The sequence below is a fragment of the Xiphias gladius genome, chromosome 5 (genome assembly GCF_016859285.1).
Source record: "Xiphias gladius isolate SHS-SW01 ecotype Sanya breed wild chromosome 5, ASM1685928v1, whole genome shotgun sequence".
Classification (NCBI taxonomy): Eukaryota; Metazoa; Chordata; class Actinopteri; order Istiophoriformes; family Xiphiidae; genus Xiphias; species Xiphias gladius.
The window spans coordinates 14,569,997-14,594,848 of record NC_053404.1 but is presented as its reverse complement, the minus strand read 5'-3'; the positions used below and the strand labels follow the sequence as shown (position 1 = coordinate 14,594,848).

Genomic DNA, 24,852 nt, shown 5'->3' with positions numbered 1-24,852 from the left:
TTGTATTTTGCATCTGGGACTTGTATGTGTGAGTCTCCCATATGTCAAAAACAACATCAGTACAATTGAAAAATATATGAATCATGAGCAGACCCCATTTGTGTCCAAAGAAGAGGCCGGTGCTCATTCTCCAGGCAGTGTAACATACTCAGTATAAAAAGAAAATGTATTTGTTACATGAACCTAAATAGAATTTTAAGTACAATGTGTATCTACCATAGATTTAAGAAACATCATACCTCCCTGGAGTGAAGATTTAGTCTTACAGTGTTGCAGGACTGGCTACAGTCAGCTTCCTTACTTCATTTACCAGATGTCTGTCCCACGCAGCAGAGAGGCTGTGTCTCCAGCCATAATGTATCACTGTTCACAGAGCTCTCCCTTACATAGCATTTCAAACCCCAGAGAATTTATCCATTTTTATCAGTACTGAGTCATAGCATCAGTCCAGGGGACGTAATTCTTAAGAAAAGAGGAATATTTTTTGGCCTCTCTGTGAATATTTACGCCCCCAATCCTCTCAAGGAATTTCACTGTAGGTATTCATATTTAGTTCTGCATCTGTGAGACGGTCCCATTTAAAATTCTACAATATTTCATCAGATTGCAGTAAAAACACCGTTCAATTTGCCATTCAGTTTAATGTTCCATCCATGCTCGGGACATAATGGAAGAAAAACTCACATAATGCCTATATTTGTGGCACAACCCTGCAATTTGACAAGGCTGGATTACAGTGCATCTCTGTAAATAGCAGTTGGGAAAATACCAAAATCATGCTGTCATTTTAGGGGTCTTATTATTGTCTTTATGCTGCTTAAAGTGAAATCATATTATCATAGTGCCTCGTTATCTGTGGATCCCCATCGGTTGCAGGGTTGCTGCTTGTGTCAAATTTGACTTGAATTTCACTCAGAGGTTTTCGTCGGTGAAACCATAACTGTCTCCACTATAGATGAATTTCACAGCTTTGTCCCATCCAGACATAGCAGCAGTAGGGCTGGAGGGTGGGTGGGTGGGTTGGGGAGGGTCACATTCCTGACCCACTGAGACGAAAAGGAAACGATGTCACCCTTGCCCAGACTACCGTGACTCATTAGTTTCAGGCTGTGCTTTAATTGTGCCCTACATTTGGAACCCTGGCAGTTTCAGCTGTCTTGGCAGTGACACTGTAACTCTCTGAGGAAAAAAACACCTGGGCTATTACAGTTCTCTGTCAACACCCATTTCTGTGTTTTTGTTCTGCATGAAAAACAAGCCAAGGTTTTCATCTTGCCTGTCAAGGGCGCAGACTACTAACTGAATTCTTTTTCTAAGCTCTCCTATGAAGCCCATTTTAGTGCCTTGTTAGCAAGCTGTAAATTTTTTACTTCTTGCGATACATTCCTGTCAACAGCAGTAGAGTGTGGCACAAATTTAGAGCAATATACAGGATTGATGATTTTGGTTCTGGCACAGGAGGCAGCCCTGCAAGCTAAATGTTTTTCATTCCATTATTGCTCACTTGAGAGTCATTTTAGATCATTATTGCTAATGTGAAGTACATCTAATTTTCTGACAAAATCTCTGGATATTTGTATTGTGAGTCTGAGTTTTTTTTTTATTTATTTATTTTTTTTGCAGTGCTAAGCTTAAATAATATGCATACAACATGCATACAGTGTCATTAAAATGTATTGACTTATATCAGTTATTTCAATTTTATTTTGTACAATGGATAATTAGTTCAGATAAAGCAGCAAACCACTAAACCTACATAACATACATGCAACAATAAGGAAATTCCTTGAAGTGCAAAAGTAGACTGTTCAGTTACATTGGCAGAATCCGCACATTGTGGGTGGGACGGAAGGCAATCAACATACCCACTGCTGAGTAGGTAAGTAGACATTGTTGGGTGGCCATATGTGTGCGTTTAACTGCCTTCCTGTGCAACTGAAAATTAGACAAAATTGTGTGAATATGCACGTAGGCAAACATACTCCAACCACTTTTTGTCCCCAGTTATTTCAGCCTACTGACTAAATCAAATGAGTGCCTTGAAAGAGTCTGTATATGAGAACGTGAGTAGGTGTAGTGTGGTATTGCCTGTCTACAGCATGTTCTTGCAGATGATCATGCCCGTATTCATCCACACGTATGTGTGATCTAATGATTTGCTCAAAAGAGCTACATAATGAACATTTGAATGTTTTTTGCCAGTGCAAATCATGTCATCTGAGGTGGATATTCAATACACACAAACTGTAAATCCTTCAGTACATTAAATTAAACCGCTTCATATTCATGAGCTGATTTTTGCAACTTTGTGGTAGCAATGTTCACAATTTAATTGCCAAGGAAGTATTTTACCCTGGAGATGTATAAATTATATGCTTACTTTTTTCTTACTTTCATTTATACACATAAATTGATCTTTGATAATGACAGCTAGGTTCCAGTTGGAATATTTATAAAGCTCCTAACAAAAACACAGAACAGCACGCAGTCCCAAATGATTTGAAGGGCTTTTGGGGAAACCCGTTCAATAGTATGTTTCTTCAAGACTTATGAATGAAGTTAAGGTAGCCCAGTGAATAAAATTATGATAAAGGAGTTTGGGATTATTTCTTAGATGACGGATGCTCCAACTCGCCTTTCAGTTCAAGTCTGCTATGATCATCTGCACTATTCCATAGGGTATTCATAAGCATGCATAAAGTATAAAGACAAGCAATAAATTATGAGGCTATCTCAAGAGACTCCATATGTGTTTGATGGTGTGCATGATACATAACAGGTAGAGATCTACAGTAGAAATAAATGTACATATAGTTAGGATGTTATAAAAATGTTGTCATGTTTGAAAAGCTTGTACAGTGCTCTACTTTTTACTGTCTTTTGTGGCATCCCTGTCATAAATGTTGCCTCACTACAATGATGCCTTTCCTTAAAGCTTAAATGGGCAACATCATTTATCTGCAGTCTGTACGAGGGGTCAATTTTTTAATGCCTTGTAGACCTTACACCTGTTTCGAGCCCTGTAAGAGGACTCAGAAGAAAGAGGTGTAACGAAGTGCTGCCACATTCCGGGGCACATTTGGGCAATTGTTGGCAAGCCTCAGTAACAAAGGGAAAGGTTTTTGAGAGCTCACGTATTCATGATCATACTTAGGAGCCTTATATGTAACGCTTTCCACTAGAAGGGGTCTACGTATGTACAAAAGTGGAGACGTACGTAGGCCTGCAGTATAGTTGGTTCCTGCATATATCATAGATATTGTGGAATTTTGCCTCATATATGAGCTCACTGGCTACTCCCAAACCACATAGCAGAAAATATCACAGCATGCTATTTTTAACATTTTTTAATTCACATGCTTTTACAGCACCAGTTTAAGTACAGAAATTTGTGGAGAGGGAAGAAGGGAGATGCAGAAAGAGATCTGAGATAGAGAACTTTTGATCCGGCCAACCAGTCTCAGTCTTTGCATTCCTGGGAGGTTGTGTTGCTGGAGAGAGCTGTATGATTTCTAGCTTTCATAACTCCCCATGGTTTCTAGCCTCTGCGTGTTTATGTGTGTGTTGGGGGAAAGAAGAGAGGGTGTGGATTAGGGTGCTCCATAATGTACACCACTTGACTTTGGCATTGTGCTCTGCTCTTGTTTCCCTACCAAACCATGACCTTCAAAGACTAAATTTACACTGCCATCTCACAGAGATGACCCTCTGCTAAGTTACTCTGTAATTTTATCAAACCAACCCTAATATTACACAGAGCAGCACCTGACAGATATAAAAGCAATGCAGTTTATCTCCTTCCACATAAATCAATATGAAATAACTAACATAGACTATGAAGTCATTTTCTGATAGGGAGAGAATAAATTTTATAAAGATTTCACTGAAGTTATTTATTGTAGCTACAAAAACTTTGCTTTCTGATTAAGCAGTTGCTGGGGATAGACACCCTTGCAAGTGTGCTGGAGTTGATCATGGAAATCCTACACATGGCAAACAAATACTGTAATTCCATTTGTACTTCAGTTTGATATCATGTTTTCTCTGTAATGTGCAAAGATACAGTGGACTTGATTCTTGTTTTTGATTCCCTCCTACCGTGTAAATGTCTTTGCATCAAATGATTTGAGTTGTCGACGTGGATATAATTGGTAAAATGGAAAAATTAACAGGAATCAGCCCTTTAAATTTTCTCACTCTCTTCTTATGTGAAAAACTGGATATCTGTCTGCATCTTTTTTTAAATTCTGGGGTGAAATTGGTCAAAAAGGAAATAGTATTTGTTGTATTGTCTTACATAAACTCTTTCACTCATATACAGTGTTTGTATGTATGGTGTGTGCCTGTCTAGGTAAACCCCCCTTATGAAATCTAATATTAAAGTATTGTATGGGTAGTTACACTTGACCCAGGTCAGAAATTATCCCTCTATGTAGACTTGTGAAAGTCAAAACAAAAAGAGGGTTATGGCAAGGTGCCCAGATAGAGGCAGAATGCCCCAACACAGCTATAGACCACAACGTCCAGAGTGGAGCATTGGTTTGGTACATGCAACAGAGGTATCTGAGGCCAAAAAAAAAAAAAAAACCTCACTTGTGGTTGGTCTTTTAAGTTGGAGCCAAAGAGCCAATTAGAAGGATTAGGGTGGATCACCGCTGGTTTTGTCTCGATGTACTGTGGTCACCAGATTGCCAGTCTGTTGCTGTATTGCTTGTGGCTCCTTAGAGAGCAACAGGTTCGCATGGATGGCTCAAAACAAACACGTCGCTACTGAGGGATTTTTCAGTATGTGATAGGACTTGAAGTAGAAGTGCAAACTAAGTATCCAACAAGAGCCACACAACTGGAACATACAATTATATCCTACCAATGGATAGACAGGCACTGGGAGAAAGCTTTCAATGGCACAAGGTCAGGAGTAATGGTGGGAATGCTCTCATGTCACGAACACATGCTTGAGCACTGTTCCTTTTCTCTTTCTCAGAATGGAGCACAGCCTGTATTGCTGCAACTATTCATCCAAGATTGAGTTTATAAGTGGCATAAATATAGACTTAGACACCGGAAAAAAAATAATGTGGCTGGTGCATTTCTATTCTTGGATGAGCCTTGCCTTCTGGTGCCTTCTGACACCCTCAGATTAGTGAGATATTTGACTGACAGTCTTTCATCGCACAATTCACAGGTTCAGATAGATTGCTGCTACTGTATGTGTTAGTGTGTTGTTGAAATCCCCAATTATTCTGAGGGCATATTTGATGATTTTAAGGAAGAACAGTGACGTTTTCTTGAATTTTCCCCCCAAGATTCTTCCTCTCTTGTATAGCAGATATTTCACTGTTGATGGACTGTACTGACAGTTATTGACTTCCGGTAGTTACCTGGTCAGGAGAAAGCAAACAGCTTTGGTGCCAGTTTTCATTTTGAAAAGGCCACACTGATATTCATCATTGTTTTCTTACACTTAATTCCATTGTATTTCTTTCATTTTTTTCTGTCCTAAGGCCCCGTCTTTTAAGAAAACCCTTTACCCACTGTCTGCAAACAACAGATTCTTGTGATGTGGCATAGACATGACAAGTGTGGGTGGCCGTCTCCAATGTTGGGCCAAGAATCACAAAATAACTCTGATGAAAGTAGCAAGGAAATTGACTACATATTAATATAACAGAGACCATAAACCTAACAGACCTCAACAAATATTGCAGAAAGTAACATCCTGTTACATCGGCCTATTTTACTGCCCGTCTAAAACAAACATCAGGACATTTCATTACTTTCCTCTGTGGGCAGTATTACACCCATTTCAAGATCATATTTCCCTGTTTTTAAAGTGTGAACTGTATTGTTGATGTGCTTGAACAATCTCTCAATATCTGTGAGAAGAAAGAAAAATCTATAAATTTGTGCCTTTTTTTTTTACTTAAACCCTTGCTGACATGGAGGTCGAAGTTACTTGTAGTTCCATGAGGAAACAAGACTGATCGATGTGATTGGTCACATAAAAGATTAATAATTAATTTTGTTAGCAGAACTTCTCCTGTCTGTGATATTATTGCCAGACTTCTCATCTCACAGTGGCAAACTGTTTGACGTCTAGTTTTGAAATGGCACAGACAGTCTGTACCCACACGGGGGCTCTGGGGGTTTGAATACTGGCCTCCTGTTGCTCCATCCTCTATGCCCATGTTGACCTTAGACATGTAGCCTCCACGTACACAAGGGCGCACACGTAGACACACATCCTGACACCAAAATACCCTATACTCCCTTTCTTTCACCTGCAATTCAACTTGCTAAGTACCAGACTAAACACACGGAAGGATCATTCAGGAGACCCCAAAATAGCTCGTAAAAGGCACATTGTGTGACTTATATTTTTCTCTGCTTACTATAAACGGAGCTTCTGTGGCTTTTGACAACTCCCCATCCTCCACCCGTCTTCCATTCCCCTTTTTGTCTTTTCCATAAATCAATATCTGTCTGGGAGTGTGGGGCTGGTGATTGTTTTTACAGAGCGCTGCTGTGTAATTTGGCTACACGATAATTGCACCCAGTTTACTCTGAGATGGTAAACAGTCTGGCTGGTAAAAAGGGAGTGTGCTGATAGTCTCAAAGCATACAATCAGCTATAATGGGTATTGTGGACTGTGGACGTATTTGATTACTTACCTGGGAGATAGGCATGATGGCAGCCTTGAAATTGTAAGTGCTATTTTGGTCAAATTATACAATGCGGATTAAGTTTGATATATCAAATTTTACTTGAGATTTCTGAATCCATTTTTATATCACCTATAATCTTAGGTATTAGCCTAATATGAGACATTCCCAACATATAAATAAGCACAGACTTTGCACAAATAAATTCTGTCTTTTTTTTTCCCTCCAAAGAGCAAAATAAAGTTTCCAAAAAAAGAAAAGAAAAAAAACTTTTTAAAAATGTAATAAAGCTAACACCGCTCAAGTAGTTTTAATTGTTAAAATTAAAGACTTTAAGGCTTCTTCTCTTCAGGAGTTAAACTCCTAACCTACTGTGATAATGGAAATACAATTTTTAATCAAAAAGATGGCTTTAAGTTATTGTGGATTGTGTGATGTCATGTCACTACAGATGAACTGACAGATGAATATTTTTTTTTGCATTTTAATAAAATGAGCTGAAAATAAGTTATGTAAATAGTTAGGGTATGTAAGCATGGTGTTCTCTTTGTTTGCCCAGCAGTATTTCAAATGTAAAGATGATAAACTAGCACCAAAACATTCCTGATTTGCAAGTGGGGCATAAAGTAGCTGCCTAAAACACCTTTTTTTAATGCATCTTAATTTCATTCTCAGTTTCCTTTGCTTTGGTGCATGTACCCTTATTGAACAAGTCTCAAAACAACATCAGGCCTCATACCACAGTATCCCCATTTTTCAAAGAATGTTGAATGTCGGGCTGCTTAGCAGAGATCTCACACTGCTAAGTAGCAAATTACACAGAGGGGGTCTTGTTTCAAACTTACATTTCATTCAAGAATGTTTGAATCTTTCTCACACGCACAGTTCCTTGAGTGCTTTGTTCCCTAGAATTTAATAAATTGACCTTCTTTGTACTGCACACACAAGTAAAAATAATGAACACAAACTTACCCACTGAGACACACACAAATGCATCTGTTCACAGCTGTATCGAACATGTCCTCACTGTGTTAAGGTTCTATCACAGTACTTTTCCACTAATATCTGACTCACAATTGCACTGTGCCTGAACCTGGAAACCCCCTACCCCACTGCCCTCTTCTCTAAACACAATTTTAAAAATTTACAGTAATTTAACCATGTGGGACACTGTATCTCTTACACACACATAATTGACCTGCTTCATATGATCGCCTTTGGATCAAGAAGTTGCATTGCACATCTGAATATGTTCATTTTAGTTGAATTTCAAATCAGCCAGTTATTTATTTAACCCACAGTATCTGCTAAAAACCTATTCTATAAGAACAATAAATGAAGTAAAGGGTTAAGCTGGTCTGTATTTTCACTGTCAACAAATCCCCTGAAAATACCAAAACCAAAAATGAATTGATCCAGTACCCTGCCTGTATAGCTGTAGACTTCCAATGTTGTCTAAAAACGATTAAAACCTCATCAGTGAGGGACATTGTTGCACTTATGTCTTCAGTAGGAGCAAATGGGGACAGTGTCTAATTTAAAGACCAGTTATGAAGAGTGCAAAAACGATCTTCCAAATTTTCTGTGGCACATACCAGGTCACAGAGGTGTGGTACTCATGTACAGTAATAACACTTGGATTCATAGCCTCAAGTGGTAAATATGCGAGTAAAAGTAAATAGGAAAATGGTACACATAAGTGGCACACAAAATAGGCGAGAAACTGCTAATGCCCGCCACATAGCATGATGGTCTTACTCTAAACATTGTACATCTGACACACACTTAATTTAAATCCTTTGTTTAGTCAGGACCACAGTGTGTGCTGCAGTAATGGCTAAATCACTATCTGTTACTGGGCACCCTGCAGTTTGTGGCACACAATTTACTTTGGTATAGTATCATGTTTCCCATCTTTAGAGCCATTGACCCGAAGCATGGGTATTCACTGGGTTAAACAGGGAGTGTGTGGCCTCCTGGTGTGTTCAGCTTTGACTGTAAAAACATGCACTTCAGAGTTGAATCATTTATAAATCAAAGGAGGAAAAGGATCTAAACAACCTGCCTTTGCATTGCAAATATTCACTTTGCTATACTCTTCATCTAACTTTAGAAATAAACCCGACTTCAAACAATTTCACCATTTCTTCCTTTTGATAAAGTCATTCCTGTGAGAACCTGCTAGGAATGCTGGTTTTCCTGCACGCCTGGCTGGGATCAATGTCACCTTTCAGAGGGCTTGGACACAGGACAGACCAGGGGAAATGATGGTCACAAAGGGCTCTTTCAGCAGCAGAGAGCCTTTCCCCCATGCTGACCTAAATCTCCTCCTTCTCTCCCCTCCTCCTCACTGCCTCATAGCAGCTTCTCAGACATTCAGCCTTCATCCAGGCTTCACAGGGAGCAGAAACGTGTGCATAGTCAGGGAATCAACCCTGCAGGGAAAAAACATGGGCCTCTGAGAGGGAGGGGGAGTCAAGTCTCCAGAGGCTGTGGGTGCTAAAAAGTAATGAGATTTGATAGGGAGGTGAGACTTTAGATGATGTTTCATAAGTGAGGTACTGATCTAACGTCAATGCTGTGTTTAGTTTCTAGATGGTACACATGTAGAGGTTTGTAACTACTAAAAAGAAATCACAGTTCTCTTGTGTATGTTTCCAGTACTCAAAAGTTGATTAGGTTTCATCAGATTGCTCAGTCCAACTGGCTAATTAAAATGGTAGTCAGATATAGTAAATCAATTTGCACTGATCTGAGCACAAGTTTTCTGTAGGCTCCACCCTCCATACTCTTCCCCACCATTGTCATCAGTCTTTCAACCCGCATCTGTACAACTTTCATACGGTTACATGTCCATGTTTACATTCAGCCCCTAAAGTAAATTTAACTCCATTTGCACTAATGTACATGATCACACCACACCCAAAACATTCCAGTGCTACTCTCTCAGTAGAGCGGTACTCCAGTCCAGACTAAGCCTGATTGTTTATACATGTGACGTGTTCAAAAACTCGACAGGCTTGGAAGATGAAAAGATAACAGTGATGACGCACAATGAAAGAGTGTCTGCAGTGGTGAGTGATTACTTCCAGAATCTAAACAGAAAGCCAAACTTCTTGCTTTTGAGTTGAGGATCTGAAGTTGCAGAAAAAGGAGTATGACTATTTTGTGCTTTAAATGCAAAATCACTGATGTTTTAATGATGCGGATAATAATCATAGAAAAGAAACCTTTCATTTTTTATAAAGACTTTTATTAAATTTTAACAATAACTTAAACAACTTAATTTGCTGAGTCCCAAAATCCATTCACACACATCTCTCAGAATTTTTTTTTGCAGAAAAACGTTTTCAGGAAATGAAATGAATGTTGCCAATTTCTGAAAAAAAAAAAAAAAAAAAAAGAATCCTTTCAAGTAAAAAAGAATATTGAACTTCCTTAAAAAAGAATTCATATTGAATTCAGTTCTCTTTTTTTTCTGGTGTGCAAAATTACAAAAACAGATTTATTTTTAACTGGGCACAAATCAAACTTTAATTAAAATCACTAATGTTATCTGGACTTTTTTAGGGTGGAAAACACCTTAACTCATACCCCACCAAATAATGATTTAAATTTTTAATGCAGAAACATTAAATGTTGATGAGCACCAGTATTCTTTTCTGAAGCAATGATGAGTTTTTACAGTATAAATGCATTCGGCAACATTTTACCTGAAACACAAATAGATAGACAACAGCTATCTGCACTCTAGCATGGTACAACTAACTGTGAGCATAGCCCCCAGTGTGTGTTGATCGTGGTTACCATGACAGTATCAGTATTGTGAAAATCATGACAAGCTACAGTACCAATAATTCCTGCTAGGATCTTGGTTTTGCATCTTAACCTAAATGGTTTAAATGAGAATGAAAGCCCCATACCCTGCTAGCATTTTCCCCCCCGAACTTCTGTATCTAAAGTGTGAATTGCTTTTGTCACTTCCCTTTCCACTTTTCCACTCTACACTCTGTTTGACAGAGATTTGTTTAATGCAATTATTTATTCTTTTAAAGCTATTTGCTTTAAAAAAGAATTGCATCAGCAAAACATCTGGGGCAAAAAACATCAAATGACAAAATAAAACAAACATAACGGAAAAAAGAAAAGCAAGATAAAAAGACTAAATTACAGAATAATGAGTTAGTTCAAGGGTCGATGAAGGACACTGCGATATAGCGCGTGCCGTTGGTGGTGGGTAGGCCTTCGTGGAGATGAGTCAGTCGTCCTGGGTGCATAAAGCTCCAGCCTTTCCTTGGTGATTCTATGGAGCAGTTATACCTATGGAAACGGCAGCCTCCACCCTAAAAAGGAGATGAGAAAGTAACAGAAAGTGGTTGTAGATGGTTAAAATTTTTAAAAAATCAATAGATAATTGTAAAATAAGTCCCAGGGTTAACAAGAATATTAGGGAGGAAGGGAAAGTTAAGATTGAATCAAATTTGATGACATCCAGCTGACCTTCCACTCTGATATCGTCGTGACTCATCCCCCATAACACCCCCTCCTCCTCCTTACCTGAAAGTCTATGTCTTTGTTATTGAGGGCGATGTTGATGGTGAAGGTGGAGGAGTCATGGTGGGGCCTCAAGTACGCTTGCCTCTCAGGGGTGTATTTTACCACAAAGTTCATTAAGGCGTAAGCCTGCGATGAAGGCACAGAAATATATCAAGTTAGATGACAGTGAGTTTATCTTTCAAAATATCATCCAACTGAAAATCTTTCAGCCACTGCTGAAGCTCACGTCATCCAAGAATGTCAACTACATGTAAAAACAGGTCCCAAGAAATGAGTAACTTTTTAACCCTGCAGTTTCAACTTTTAGGCAAATAGAGGTGGGGTTCACTTTTTTCCTTTATTTCCTCATGAGGTCACACTAACCTTGGTGTAGTAGCCAGAGAAAACTTTTAAAGTGACAGGCGATATGAACTCTCGGATGAAGTGTAGCCACTCTTTATCGAACCCGATTTGCTTCATATGGATGTCGTCCGTTGGCACGGTCTCATAGCCTCCAGCGATCCGCTTGTCCTGAGAAAAGGGAGAGAAAAATAAAGCACACTGCATTGTGATTAACGACGGAACAAATAACCCACCATCCCCTACATGTTTGATCGGAGTTCTCAAAGTGTTGATGATGATGATCACAACGTGTCTGTGTGTGCATGTGTGTCCTCAAAACCGCTGGCTTCACTGTTGTCTGCCTGCATCAGGCTTAATGACTCATTCACCCCAGCGATTCACAAACAGTTACTCAAAGTATCTGCACACATTTAGTCTCCCAGGTAAACTTTTAGGCTCAATAATTACCAGTTTCAAAGTACATAAAAGAGGCCACATGACTGAACACCATAAACATAAACAAGAACATTGTAACATTTTATTTCATATATTTAAATGGTGGACCTGGACATGATGGTAACACTTTTAAGCATATCTGTGCAAGTGCTGTGATTAATTACAACACACACGCAACAAAACATCCAATCACAATTACACATTAAGGGGGTTATCTTTACTATGATAAATATCTAACTCAGGCACCTTAAAAGTTGCAAAAGTTTTCTATGCACGGTGAATAAATTACAACAAAGGTCTTCTTCTGAAGGTTAGAAAATGAGCCCTCGTGTCTCAAGTTGTGCTGAATGTGTGTACACATTGCTGGAAATGTATAACGGAGGGGCAACCTATTGTTATATTATTTTGGTAGGTGTTATTTAGTGCTAAAAATAATTACTTGATTGAGAGAAAATAGACAACAATTTGAAAATGAAAAAAATTGAGGACTTGCGGCTTTATTAACTGAATCCCTTTAGATTTTTTAATCCATGCTGGGGGTGTTAGCAAATGGTAGCATGCTTATACACTAAACTAAGTTGGTGAACATGGTAAACATTATATCTACTAAAGCATTTTAGCATTGTTATTGTCTGAGTGTTAGAATGCCAACATTGGCTTTTAGCTAAAAGCACTGCTGTGCCTAAGCATAGCCTCACAGAACTGCTATCATGGCACACTCTTAGCCTAACTTAACTGTTATTCAGACAAAATCAGTGCCTTGGAAGAGGAGATCTTTAGCTCTGGCAGAATTCCTGCCCTTGCAAAGATGTGTGAACATAACCACAGGGAAAAAAAGTACATGTGTGCCTGCAGGGTGTTGACTACAGCTCTGTGTTCAGGTAACCTGAGCTAACAGTACTGACCTCATGTTTGCCTCCAGACCATGAACCATAGTGCTCCATCTCCTCAACTATTTCATCACAGGCCTTCTCTGAGAACACTGGGAACCAGAAAACATCTGGACAAGGCTGCAATACACACATATACAGACTACTGAGAATAGACGTGAGTCAGACCTTCACTTTGAGCTGCGATGACGGTAATATGATACCCAGATACTGTATGTTAAAAGCAGATGTTGGGATTTCTGCGTGACATTACTTCATTCTCTTTCACTATCTCTCTGTCTATATCTATATCTTTAACAGTTGAAGATACACATAAAAAAATACAAACCTCCTCCAAGTAGTTCTCAGTGAAAATTTGAGTGTAGTTTTGGTGAATGTACTTCTCTTTCCAGTCCTGCAAGGAGAAAGAATTTTGGATTAGTGGCCATTTTTTTGGACTGTTTGCTTACCTGCATACCTCAGAGCTAATCCTCTCTCCTACAGGGCACGTCTTAGTGTGCCAAATGCAATAGTAAACCACAAAGCCTTATCAGTTAGGAGTCATAGCACACTGAAGTCTTTATTTCAATACCATCAAACATCTGTAATCCTTACATTATGGCTAACAACCTTTACGGGTAGCTGCTGTTTATCTCAGCTATTCAGAAAAATGCCTTTTTTTGTGGTTGAAGAATATTGAGAAATCATAATGACTTACCACAGGGTTTTCAAATATCTGCCACAAGTCATTGTTGTAATGAGAAATGTTATAATTGGCTGTGGAAATGAGCCTCCCGAAGTCGTGACGGTTTGTTATGTACATGAAGATTCCCTACACCAAACAGGATAAAGTTCAGTCATTTTCACAGAAGTTAGAGAGGCAAAAAAATCTCAGTCTCCATGGCAGCGTCTATAACAGATCCATATCTACATAACCATAATACATGCAGATCTACAGTACATAAACCCACTGTAGGGTATAATTATGGTAAATGTTTATGACCTGAACACTCATCAATGGTTAGCACTGGCATCAAATCGGGAAAAAAATGTACTCGGGGCAAACTACTAAAAAGCTTCATTTGCACAAAAATTTAAATGAAATCTGATTTCAGTCTGTTTTAACACACTGAAATCACTTAGAACCAAAGCAGACACAGGTGCCATATAAATAATCTAAGATTATTTATGGGTTGGGGGTGGCGGGCTGCAGGGTATTGGTGGGCTGGGAATAGGACAGGGTGGGGCAGTGAGGTGAGTTGAGTGGGAGAACAGGAATTAGAGGGGTGCTGGGCAGCTTGGAACGAAGCAAATCCAGGAATGATATTCCGTCTACAGTGAAGCATGGGGAGGGTGCTGTGTAGGGGAGGATTTGGACTCACTGTCAGACTAGGCTTTGTATATGACAAAAAATGACGAATTGGGAATGGTTTTGCAATTTCCTGGTGTAACTTTCCAAAATTGCTAATATACAAAATCATCTTTTGAAAGCTGAGATTTAGACCAAATGGTTTACATAAGTGAAAAGAGTGATTTTTGGAGCCTAGTCTGAGATCAGTCAGTGTGTTTAGATGGAACAGCTGGTTACATGTGTTTGCTGTGAGGTTTGGCTGTTTGGGGTAAAGCATCAGGACAGTGGACTTGCATGTGGACTGACTCTCCAATCTTCTTTCTCCTCCTTGATCTCCTCTTGGGGAGTGATAATAAAAACAGGACAGAATACAGGTCTTTCTCTCTCTAGCTTAAACAAGTCTGCTTTTAGACCAAAACTCATCACAAGCAAAAGGTCAACATCAATTTCCAAAGAGCTGCCAGTCATCCTAATTTCTTATGTAAGGACAAAGGCAGCAATTTAGACAGCGACTCAATATTAAAACATTTTCTGTAAATATATATCTGCCCAATCTGAAGTAATTACTGATGATGTTCATAAAATTTCCAATGGAGAATAAAGCGTATGAAACATGAAGTTTCAATTTTAAACTTTATTAATAACCTACAAATGTACAGAATTTAACTCAGAAGGGCCACACAATCCTCAATCAATTCAGGTACAAGTCTTTTGCAACTGAAAAAGACTCTACCTATGAATTGAGCCAAAGCTCGGAATGGCTTCTCAGAACTAACCCATTGGAAATGGATGTTTCACAAAGCAGAATAATTAAAACAAATGGAAACCTTTGGGGGCCTGAGCATATGGAATGATTCCGGAGAAGGGGAGTCTTTTTCTCTGTGACTGGTCTAAAATAAAGGAGAAGCATCATGTAAATAGGATAACATAAATCAGTGTTTCAGAATAAGAGACAGGGTGACAGTTGAAATATATATATGTCATATACAGAGCAACTCAGGAGGAGAGGAAATTAGCCTGCATGAAAAGGAGCAAGAAGCTGATGTTTTCGTGGGTTAACACGGAAGGAATGCATGCTGTGTAAAAGGCTAAGCAATCAAAAGAGTTTGGATCAGGCAGGGTAGTTTTTTAGAGTTAAGCACAGGTATCATGTCAGTGGCATTAAGCTTTAGCTGGATAAACATTTTACAAGTTTAAAAGGTAAAAAAAAAAAACACATAACAGACAAGACAGCTTTGTCAGCTAGCCAGCCGGGTATTGACATTAGTTGCATCATCTGTGGTTATATGACAATGAGAGCAGGAGAAAATGAAGGATGGTGGGATATAAGTGGAGCAAGGAACCTTAACGCACCATAGAGCAACTATGAACAAAGAAGAATCATGCCTTGATGACAGACAAAGACATTTCAACCCGCTTATACTTGCCAAGCTTTCATCTTTGTTTTCAGCTGAGCTGTTGACTTTTGTCAGGGTTAAGATTCATTGCATTTTTAAACTTGCAGTGCTGAATCTCTTCTGTATGTAAGTTCAGACTTTAATTTTCTAGTATAAATGTCCCTTAAAGTGGCTATGTCCTTATGCAGACATGTTTATACTGAAGAGATAACATTCATATTTTAAGGACTACATAACTAAAATACAGTATATTCCCATGAGTTTACAATACTGAGACATCAATCCCTAAAGATGGAGGCTGGGCCTTCTTACCAGTTCTCTGGCATTTCTACAGAGAGCCATATCTGGGTCCAGTTTCTCTAGAACAAAGTAGTTCCTCTCTTTCAGTTCATTCCTCAAGACACTGCCCTTGACAAGGTATACATGTGCCATGTAAGGAATGTTCCATACACCCCTAGAAAAACAAGACACAGAGAAAGGAAGTGCTCATTTTGCAGTAACTGTTAAAATCTGCATTCTTGACATGCCCGGGGACAGTTTTTATTGTAATACTCATGCCATCCATGACTACATTTGGGATGTAGGAGTTGTTAGGGAGTGTGTTGGAGAACTATATTGTAAAATAAAGCACCATGACCATGAAGGAAAAGATGTTATTCATTCAACCTGTTTTTGTCTATTGGATTACAAATTTAAAGCAACCAAATTGGAAAGATTTGTGTGCCCCCCCCCCCCCAAATCTGGGTTGAATAGTTCTGTTACACTTCAATCTCTGTCACCGCTAACCCCCACTGCTGGCCTCCTCCACACAGGCACCTTAATTAATCAGTACTGTAGGAGTTGCTAGTGCTGCAACAAGGACCTGATCCCTCACTATTTTCCTCCCTGCAGGTTCAAAGGTGATTAAACCTGAGTTTCCACTGTAGTGGGTGAATGTTTACTCCTCTGTGCCATCTGGGCTCTATTTCAACCTATTTTCAAACACATAAAGAGTGAGTCTGTCAGAGAGGAGAAGGGAATTTGACTATGCCTTTTTTTTTTTACACCTCAGGCTTTAATGCTCAGTTCTAAATCAATGCTCAGGTCTGACTGTGGCTTAAATGAATCTTAATGTGTGCATTATAGGATGTAACTCATAGTAAAGGCATCTTATGTGTCTTGTTGTTTATGGCTAAACATGGGTATCAGCTGTTTCAGCACAACAGGACAAGATTTATTTACAGTCATAAACACTCTGAGAGGTCCAATGCTGGCATGCAGGGGTGTGAGCCATAAAAATGGAAAGCCATAGCTGTGTGTACCCTACATGGACTTGTGACTTACACGCGTTTTCTCTGCACAATGTCGACATAATCTTCAGAGCGAGCATAATAACCATCCAGACTCAAGGCTCCCCAGAAGTTGGACCACAGCTTGCCGTGTCGAGTGACAAGGGGACCAATTATTTTTCTGTAGGGAAAAAGGAGACAGAGTGGAGAGATGGTAATTCTGTCAAAGCAGATAAGACTCAGTGACATCTCACAGACAGCCAACCATTTAATGCACTGGGTCTCTTAAAAACCAGCATGCTGCATCGAGGAGATCAGCCTCTCACTGGAAAGATATGATCACCGCCAAGTCAGTAATAGATCAGAAGTGTGACAGAAGTGTGTAATGCGAACCAGACCTGTAAATCATGCTGGATAGGACTCAAGCAAGTACAAGGACTTGCTGCAGCAGGCTTTTTAGGGTCTATTTCTTTGAATTTTAATGAAATACAGTAACACAGGATTCTTTGACTGCTGTTTCTTTTAGCCTTACAAACCCAAACTGGGGTTTTTTTTCCATTATATGAAAAAACTGGGCAGACTTAAAATAATTTAGCCACAGTGTTGGTTGATATGGATACAAACAGGTGCACTACAGTAAACTAATGCTAAGTTGTCTTGGTTAAGATAGATTGGCATTTTTCTCCTACAGATTCTATGCCAGTAGAGAATTCTAATGCGTTTGCTTTTCATGGCTCCAAAAAGTCACAGTACCATGCTACAGCCAAAATGACATCTAGTTTATCGGAAGCTTTCCTCGCAATCATGAGCTAAAGAAGGGAAAAAAAGGGTTTGCATGTTTGTTTTTTGTATAATGCAAAGTGGCATTTCGGGGTTAGTGCAACAGTCTTTTTTACTGTTTCCATGTGGTCAGGCGAAAACGGGAAGCCAGAGTGGCTTATTTTTAAACTTCCTGTAATGTTCCTGTGGTTTTGCCAGTTGGGGATAAATTCAATGGTTCACTGATCACAACAGCTACCAAGGAGGTTTGTTGAATGGGTTCCAGCGTGGCTTCTATTTGTGTTAGTGTGATTACCTGTTCTGCTCAATGAGTAGCTTCAGTGTCTGTCTGTTGGTGAGCATGACATCAGAATCTATGCTGAAGTAGTAGTCGCATGTGGCTTCCTTACGACAAAGATCCCTAATGAAATCAAACACACAGACATAGCAGAGAAAGTAGTGATTATTGTGTCCAGAGCTGATTAGAGTCAATCACGGTCACAAGTTCAAATTTATCAGTTCCCAAGTATAAGATGTAATTTTCAATTACAGAGTCAGACTCTCACTGACTGTCTTTAAGCCTCCAGTGGATAATGAGATTTTAGGAAGATTAGAGACTGCAAAGAAACCATGGACCTCTTCATTATAGGGATGTCCTGACCAATGCTTTTAGACATGCTGTGCTTTTGATAGGATCCTTGTGATGAGGCCACACAGACTGAATTATCGCTGTAACACCAGACTGTTACTCAACAATGAACAATGACCGGAAGGTCCACATAGGAGTAAACTGCAACTGTGGGGCTGCCATCTATTAAATCACATCCGCACTTCTCTACAGTCCAGCCAAGGCAGAATATGTTATCAAAAGTCTGGAGTACATTTATGCATAAAACATTTATTTTGAAATAAACATCTAGGAGACTCTACATTAACATTGTTAAATTGTTATGCTTTGTTCTGCAAAATGAGATGACTGCTTTCTAAAATATATAATTTGGCAGGCAGCTTTTCCTTAAGGCTATTATTAATCTGGGCCAAACCATGCCATAATATGGTTTCATCAATTTTTGTTCTTCAAACCACAGGTTCTGAGAGATGTCAGATTTAGAGAAGAGGCACCCATACATGCCCATGTTCCTGGCCTCTCCTTGGCTCAAATTTTCTTCTGGTCCAACAACCTTGAAACTGTTGAACACATTCCTGTTCTCTTCCCAGAACTTCTGGATGTGCTTTTCGTGGTAAACCTCCTGAGGACAGAGCCAGTGTTAATGTACTAGGAGCAACATATAAAGAGTCATATATGACAAAGATTTAGAAAAATAAAAAAAACAAAAAACAAAGAACAGCGGCAGCTGTGTACACTCACATTGTTGTGGACAAAAAGTTTGAGTTTATCTTTGGGATAATCCAGGGTCAGCAGCCACTGGAAGAATTCAGGAAGAAATGGAGTTGGCTGCTCAATGAACACTCCAACCAGCACATTTGGATAATCCTGTTTAGATAGGAGAGACAAATTAGTACTTTTTCATACAAGTGGTCTTAGTAATGGATCACTGTTAACATAAACCATGGAAATTTCAAGTCAGACATAAACAAACAGTGAAGTGGCTACAGATGATGTCCATAAAAGCAGTCTTTTTGCTTTAGTGTCACTTACTTGCTCTTAATTAACTGATGTTACCCTTGGTATTGTTCTCTGCAGTGTTCTGTGTTCCATTTTTAAAAAATGATTTAAACTGTTTACATTTATAATTAGCGTGATCTGTGCAAAAAATGATTCAACATCTCTTGCTTGTATAGACCAGGACAGCTGATGTTACTGATCTAATAAACTCCCACTAGGTAAGCACATTAAAAACTAACATGTAATTATACTGCTTTACAGGACCTTTAACTTCTAACCCAGATTGCCACGTGAAAGTCTTTGCAGAGAATAGTCCATGTACAAAATGATTGCTCAGACAGTTGTGGCAAAAACGACATAAAGACAGATCAAGCAAGAGACATAAAGAAGAGAGGAGGAAACATTTTCCCATGACACTCAGCCTCAGCCCACAAAGCTCAGTCTGGACTTCTGATCCTCTTCACCAGTTCATAGCAAAGGTCAGGACCAGGGACCAAAAAAATATCCAGGCCGAACCGTATAATTTTCAAGTTCCACAATGAGTGTGTTTCAGGCACAAGAACTCATGCATCCAGGCAATTGGAACTTAAATTGTTACAGAAAGACAGTGGACACGCAGTAAAGGGAAATGAGTGGCAAAAGGGGCAGTGAATGCTACACTAAATAACTGAAGTTTTTAGTAAAGCCAACAGAAGTAACACGTAGATTTTCATTTAAACACAACAGACAAAACTACAGTCGGCAGTGTAGTGGTCTGGCTGTCACAGTATTGGTTCTGGTGGTGTAACACAATGTCTTTGAAGGCTCAATCCTAAAACCAAAGTACACAAAGAACCAAGTAGGTCTGCCAGCGATCTGGTTTACCCCACAAGAAAGGCAGTATGGCCAGTGTTTCAACATGACCTGATCTTCCAAAAGTCTCTATCCCAAAGAAAGAGTGGCACAGTGGAACAAAATGCCCTCACTAACTTGCCTATTACTGAGAAGCAATATTTTTCTGCATTCAGTGCGGAAGGTCACTGAGAGCAGCTTTCACAGAGATGCCTTTCATGTAGCTGAGTTTGTACTGAAACAAGTCTAGTTAAACTATTAAAGCACATTTATGTATGGAGCAAATGGGATTACAGTAAATTTTAAATGATGCATGTCTCAGTATTACATATTGTGATAGATAGTTTTATTTGTGCTGTGTGAAAACACTGATGTTATTTAATTGCAAGGACACGTTTTGTTGCACTTTGGAACAGGTTTATACCAAACTTATTTGAATAAACAAAGAAGATAAAAAAAAGGATTACAGAATATATTGACTGGGATCTTGTGTATGCTTCAGTATTCTGCTCACAAAGGGAGACGTAAAGTTGGGCTACATTCTTGACAGACAGAACCACACAGCCGGAGACATTTCCTAGTTCCTGCCAATCCTGCTGTCTATATGTAGGTCTTGGCTGAACTCTGACAAATTTTGAGCGTAACCACTATAACTTACTATTGTGGGTAAAACCCATACTGAGAAACCAACTAAAGGCTGGTCGAAAGTGACACCCCTTTAAATGAGCCCTTCTGAAAATCCCAGAAGCCATATCCTGCTCCACAGCAATGCAGTGCTTCCTCTTCCCCCAGTAGTTTCCCCGACACTTGTGCTCTTTTAAAAGGGTCCAAAAGGACCAACGGACGCATAACTTGTTATTGTTGGAAAGGCAGTGTGTGCAGCACCAACAGCCTTGCTTATCTGTTGAAATGGGGCTAACTCGTATTTCTTAGACAGTCACTGCTAGATGGATTGCTCATGCTAGAAAACCAGGTAATGTTTCATCCTTTCCTATGTGTACAGGGAGGAGGCTAAAGACATTTTTTCAGTAGCAGCAATTTAAAAATGGACTAAAGAGAACAGCAAATAGAAGTAAATTGGCTTAATTTGAAAAACTTACTTTTAACTGAGACAAGTCCACAACATCATCATCACAGTGGCTACATCCATGTTCATAGTTCCATGCATTGGGGACATAGTTGGCTAAGTAGTTCAAGTACATCTGTAAAGGAAAGAATTCAGACCAGGTAAATGACCGTTTACAGAAGATAAATATCAGCATAAGCAAAAACCCCAAGTCTTTTCTATGTTCCAGCAGAGCTCACTTAAAATATTTACATGATGTGTTTAGAATATCCTACCGTAGAATAGGACTTTGGATATTCAGATTTACTGTGGGAACATGGGATGACCGGGTGGAATCACTTTCAAGTAAGACTAAAGGCCACAGTTGTGGCCACAAGTGTCTCTTCTACTGAAATTGAGACTTGACAATCTAGTGTAATTATTAATTTTCTTTGTAGTTCTCTTCATAAATGTAAACATATTGCGATCACAATCATAGCTGCTCTGTATTTAGTGTGCATGAAAGTTCAAAATTTTCTGGGAACATATAATTTCCAGTGCGCTACTGTTTACAAATCTCTTATCGCAGATATTAACATAGTGACCAAATATTTGTTATCAGATTGAACTTGATGGGTAGACTGGAAATAATAATAATAATAAACGTATGGCCAGAGATCCAGCTAGGCAGCTCCATTGGTGGAAACCACTGCTAGGACACAGATTCTGTAATCTACCATTTAGAGCTTCCTCTCCAGATGGTGAGGCATCTGGGAAGAATGCCTCACCATCACCAGGGTCTGGTCAGCATAACGTGAACAGTATGTTTATTTCCTGAGTATGTGGGATTTATTACACTGAAATCCAAGCTTTGGAGATGAATGTTAGTTGGATAAAGATCTAAAAGTCATAGGCAAACTGAAATTCACCAGCAAATGGAAAAGAATGATTAATCAATAATTTAACCCCAAGCTATCTTGGGCACAATTAACTTTGAAGTATCTATGCTGTGCCATAAGTAGACTACTATATTACGTTGAAGGGCAGAATTTCTTACTCACTTTGGTGTTTCCGTTGCCATGGACAACCACTGGCAGAGAGTCATACACTGTGTTTCTAACTCTTACTCGGTCTGTTCCAAACTTAAGAAGCACTTCATCTGCCAAAAAGAGGAACACAAGACATTTAAGGCCAGGTTATGGAAATTGACTTTCCACATGGGCAAGAGCTGCGAGGGTTTCTAACTTGCAGGGTAGGTTGCCAAGATTACAGTTGCTCTGAAAATAGGCAATCTTTCAGAGGAGTGTGGGAGCAAAACAGCACAATGTTGATTTAAATTAGTACAGCAAAAGTTATTTAATGCCCAAATTTTCATTTTTTTCACTTCCAAGTGCCAGTAGAAAACTGGGGTTTTAAATAACTGTGTTTAAAATATTCGATAAATGATATACAGATCAGCAGGAAATTAGATTATGGAATTTATTTTCTGTGATTTCTCACCAACTGCCCCATTCAGGTTCTGGAAAATCTGGCACTTGTGGTCCAAAGTCATATTGAGAGTTTGCTAAAAGACATGAAAAGAGAGAGAGTTGCTAAGCCATCCAAGACACAGTATGTTTTCCAGGGTTATATTTTCAGATGAAGTGTTGGCGTCGACACAAGATACTTACTCTTTGTAAAGGATCCACGTATATTTTAGTGTAGAAGAGCTGGTCATCATCATTGTCATGGAGGTTCCATTGTGAAACTATTCTGTTTATGTATGGGGCGTAGCCAATTATACCTGGAAATAGTAAACTGTGTGAAACACATATCTAGCAGTAAAGTATAGGGTAAGAGATGTTTACAAGGTCATATACAACTGGCAGACTGTTGTATATGAGACAATTATATGTATTATATATGTGAAAATTATACTGTATCTGCTGGCTCCATGGTCTAAAGACTTCACTCTAGGAAGTCTGAACGCCTTACACTAAGTTTAATCTTTGGCAGTAATGCCAAGCACATCAGAAATGGGCAGGGACTTTCTCTTCCCACAGTCTGTAGATAGAAAGGAGTGCTGTAATGGACAATAAGAAAGCTGTAATTTATAAGTTATAACTGTCTCACAACTCACTAGCTGAGCTTCTGGAACAGTTTGTGCTAGTATCTCACACCCCCTTTAAATGTACATTCACATGGCAGACTCCTCGTTTTCCTTCTCTTGCTCAAAGACACTGAGGACAGTAACAGATTGTAGGGTTCGGCTATGTTGCTGCTGTGCACCATTTAGCATCCAATAATTTAAAAAAGAAAAGCCTCAGACTCTCTAAACAAGTCGATGGCTAGACATGACATAATCTAAATGGCAGGAGCAAGAAAAAGTTAAAAGGAAATCATGACATTTTATGCAATTCAGTAGCTAATCCAAAAAATGATGGCTGTAAAAACAACAGATCCAGGAAAATGCCCAGTGCTTTTGGAAAAATGTACTGCTTTGCACAGCTCATTAGATTCAGCCATTAGGTTGTTCTTCGTAAATAAACACACACAGTCACACACAAACACAACCCTACTATATCTTGATTCAATCTCCAAAACAATTTGCTCTCTGTGACACGGTAGTGTGAGTCCAGATGCTCTAAAACATTCCCCAATGATCACTTGGCTGGTATCCGTAGGAACACAAACAAAACCTAAAATTTTATACAAACTGTGGCACATTCGGAGGGCCAAGACAAATCCACATGTCATGTCAATGACAATAAATGCTAAAAACAGTCTCTGATCAGTCTGAGAAAGGTAGGCTCCTCTATGGAAGGTCAGATCAGGCTGATGCCCACAGGGAAAGCAGTAACTCAATGTCTTGAAGAACAGGGAGGATGCAGCTGGATGCAGCTGGCCCTGTCATTTGAGAACATACTGTTCGTTTGTTAAAATGTCTGCACATATTCAGTACTTTTTTTCCTCATTCCGTATCTTTTGTGTTCTTGATGTATTGATAGTAGTAGATACTAGATACTTAAAATAATTTTGATACTTCTTCTGCTTCTTTTTGAAACAGGATGCACTGGATTTTTGCAAGGACTATTGTAATTCCTTATTATCAGGCTGCCCCAACAAATCTCTAAAGACTCTCCAGTTGATCCAGAATGCTGCTGCATGTGAAGTGACAAGAACTAGGAAAAGAGATCGTATTTCTCCTATATTAGCTTCTCTGCAATAGCTCCCTGTAAAATCCAAAAAAATCATTTAAAATCCTTCTCCACATCTACAAAGCCCTTAATGGTCAGGCACATTCATATGTTAAAGAACTCATAGTGCCCTATCACCCCACAGGATCACTGTACTCCCAGAATGCAGGCTTACATGTGGTTCCTAGGGTCTCCAAACGTAGAATGAGAGGCAGAGCCCTCAGCTATCAGGCTCCTTTCCTGTGGAACCATCTTTCAGTTTCGTCCCGGAGGCAGACACCCTCTCCACATTTAAGAGTATGCTTAAGACTTTTCCCTTTTTGATAAACTTTATAGGAAGGGCTGGCTCAGGCTTGTCTTGAACTATCCCCTAGTTATGCTGCTATTTCTACTACTACTACTACTTTAACTATACATCTCTGTGGAAACATACATTGTGCTATGTTCTCTTTCTTCCTCTCTCGCTCTCTCGTCTCTCTCTCCCCTTTCCACCTCGCTCTTCTTCTCTCAACCCAGCTGGCCAAGGCAGACT

General features: G+C 39.2%; 1 protein-coding gene across 2 annotated transcripts in view; it reads right to left on the bottom strand.

Moving 5' to 3' along the window:
• Positions 1-10,008: 10,008 nt before the first annotated feature.
• The window catches only part of plod2 (procollagen-lysine, 2-oxoglutarate 5-dioxygenase 2), a 30,416-nt gene continuing 15,572 nt past the window's right edge, over positions 10,009-24,852 (bottom strand). Inside the window, exons 5-20 of one of the 2 annotated variants that reach the window (XM_040126518.1) lie at positions 22,815-22,927; positions 22,645-22,708; positions 22,206-22,303; positions 21,200-21,301; positions 19,011-19,136; positions 18,770-18,891; positions 17,958-18,062; positions 16,938-17,063; positions 15,927-16,068; positions 15,045-15,107; positions 13,585-13,698; positions 13,216-13,281; positions 12,903-13,007; positions 11,584-11,730; positions 11,221-11,346; positions 10,009-11,006 (exon numbers count right to left, since the gene is read on the bottom strand). In XM_040126518.1, coding sequence (XP_039982452.1) covers positions 10,851-11,006; positions 11,221-11,346; positions 11,584-11,730; positions 12,903-13,007; positions 13,216-13,281; positions 13,585-13,698; positions 15,045-15,107; positions 15,927-16,068; positions 16,938-17,063; positions 17,958-18,062; positions 18,770-18,891; positions 19,011-19,136; positions 21,200-21,301; positions 22,206-22,303; positions 22,645-22,708; positions 22,815-22,927 — 1,775 coding nt within the window. In that variant the 3' untranslated portion in view covers positions 10,009-10,850. The remainder of the gene's footprint in view (positions 11,007-11,220; positions 11,347-11,583; positions 11,731-12,902; positions 13,008-13,215; positions 13,282-13,584; positions 13,699-15,044; positions 15,108-15,926; positions 16,069-16,937; positions 17,064-17,957; positions 18,063-18,769; positions 18,892-19,010; positions 19,137-21,199; positions 21,302-22,205; positions 22,304-22,644; positions 22,709-22,814; positions 22,928-24,852) is intronic. The other variant, XM_040126517.1, reaches the window with a different exon arrangement.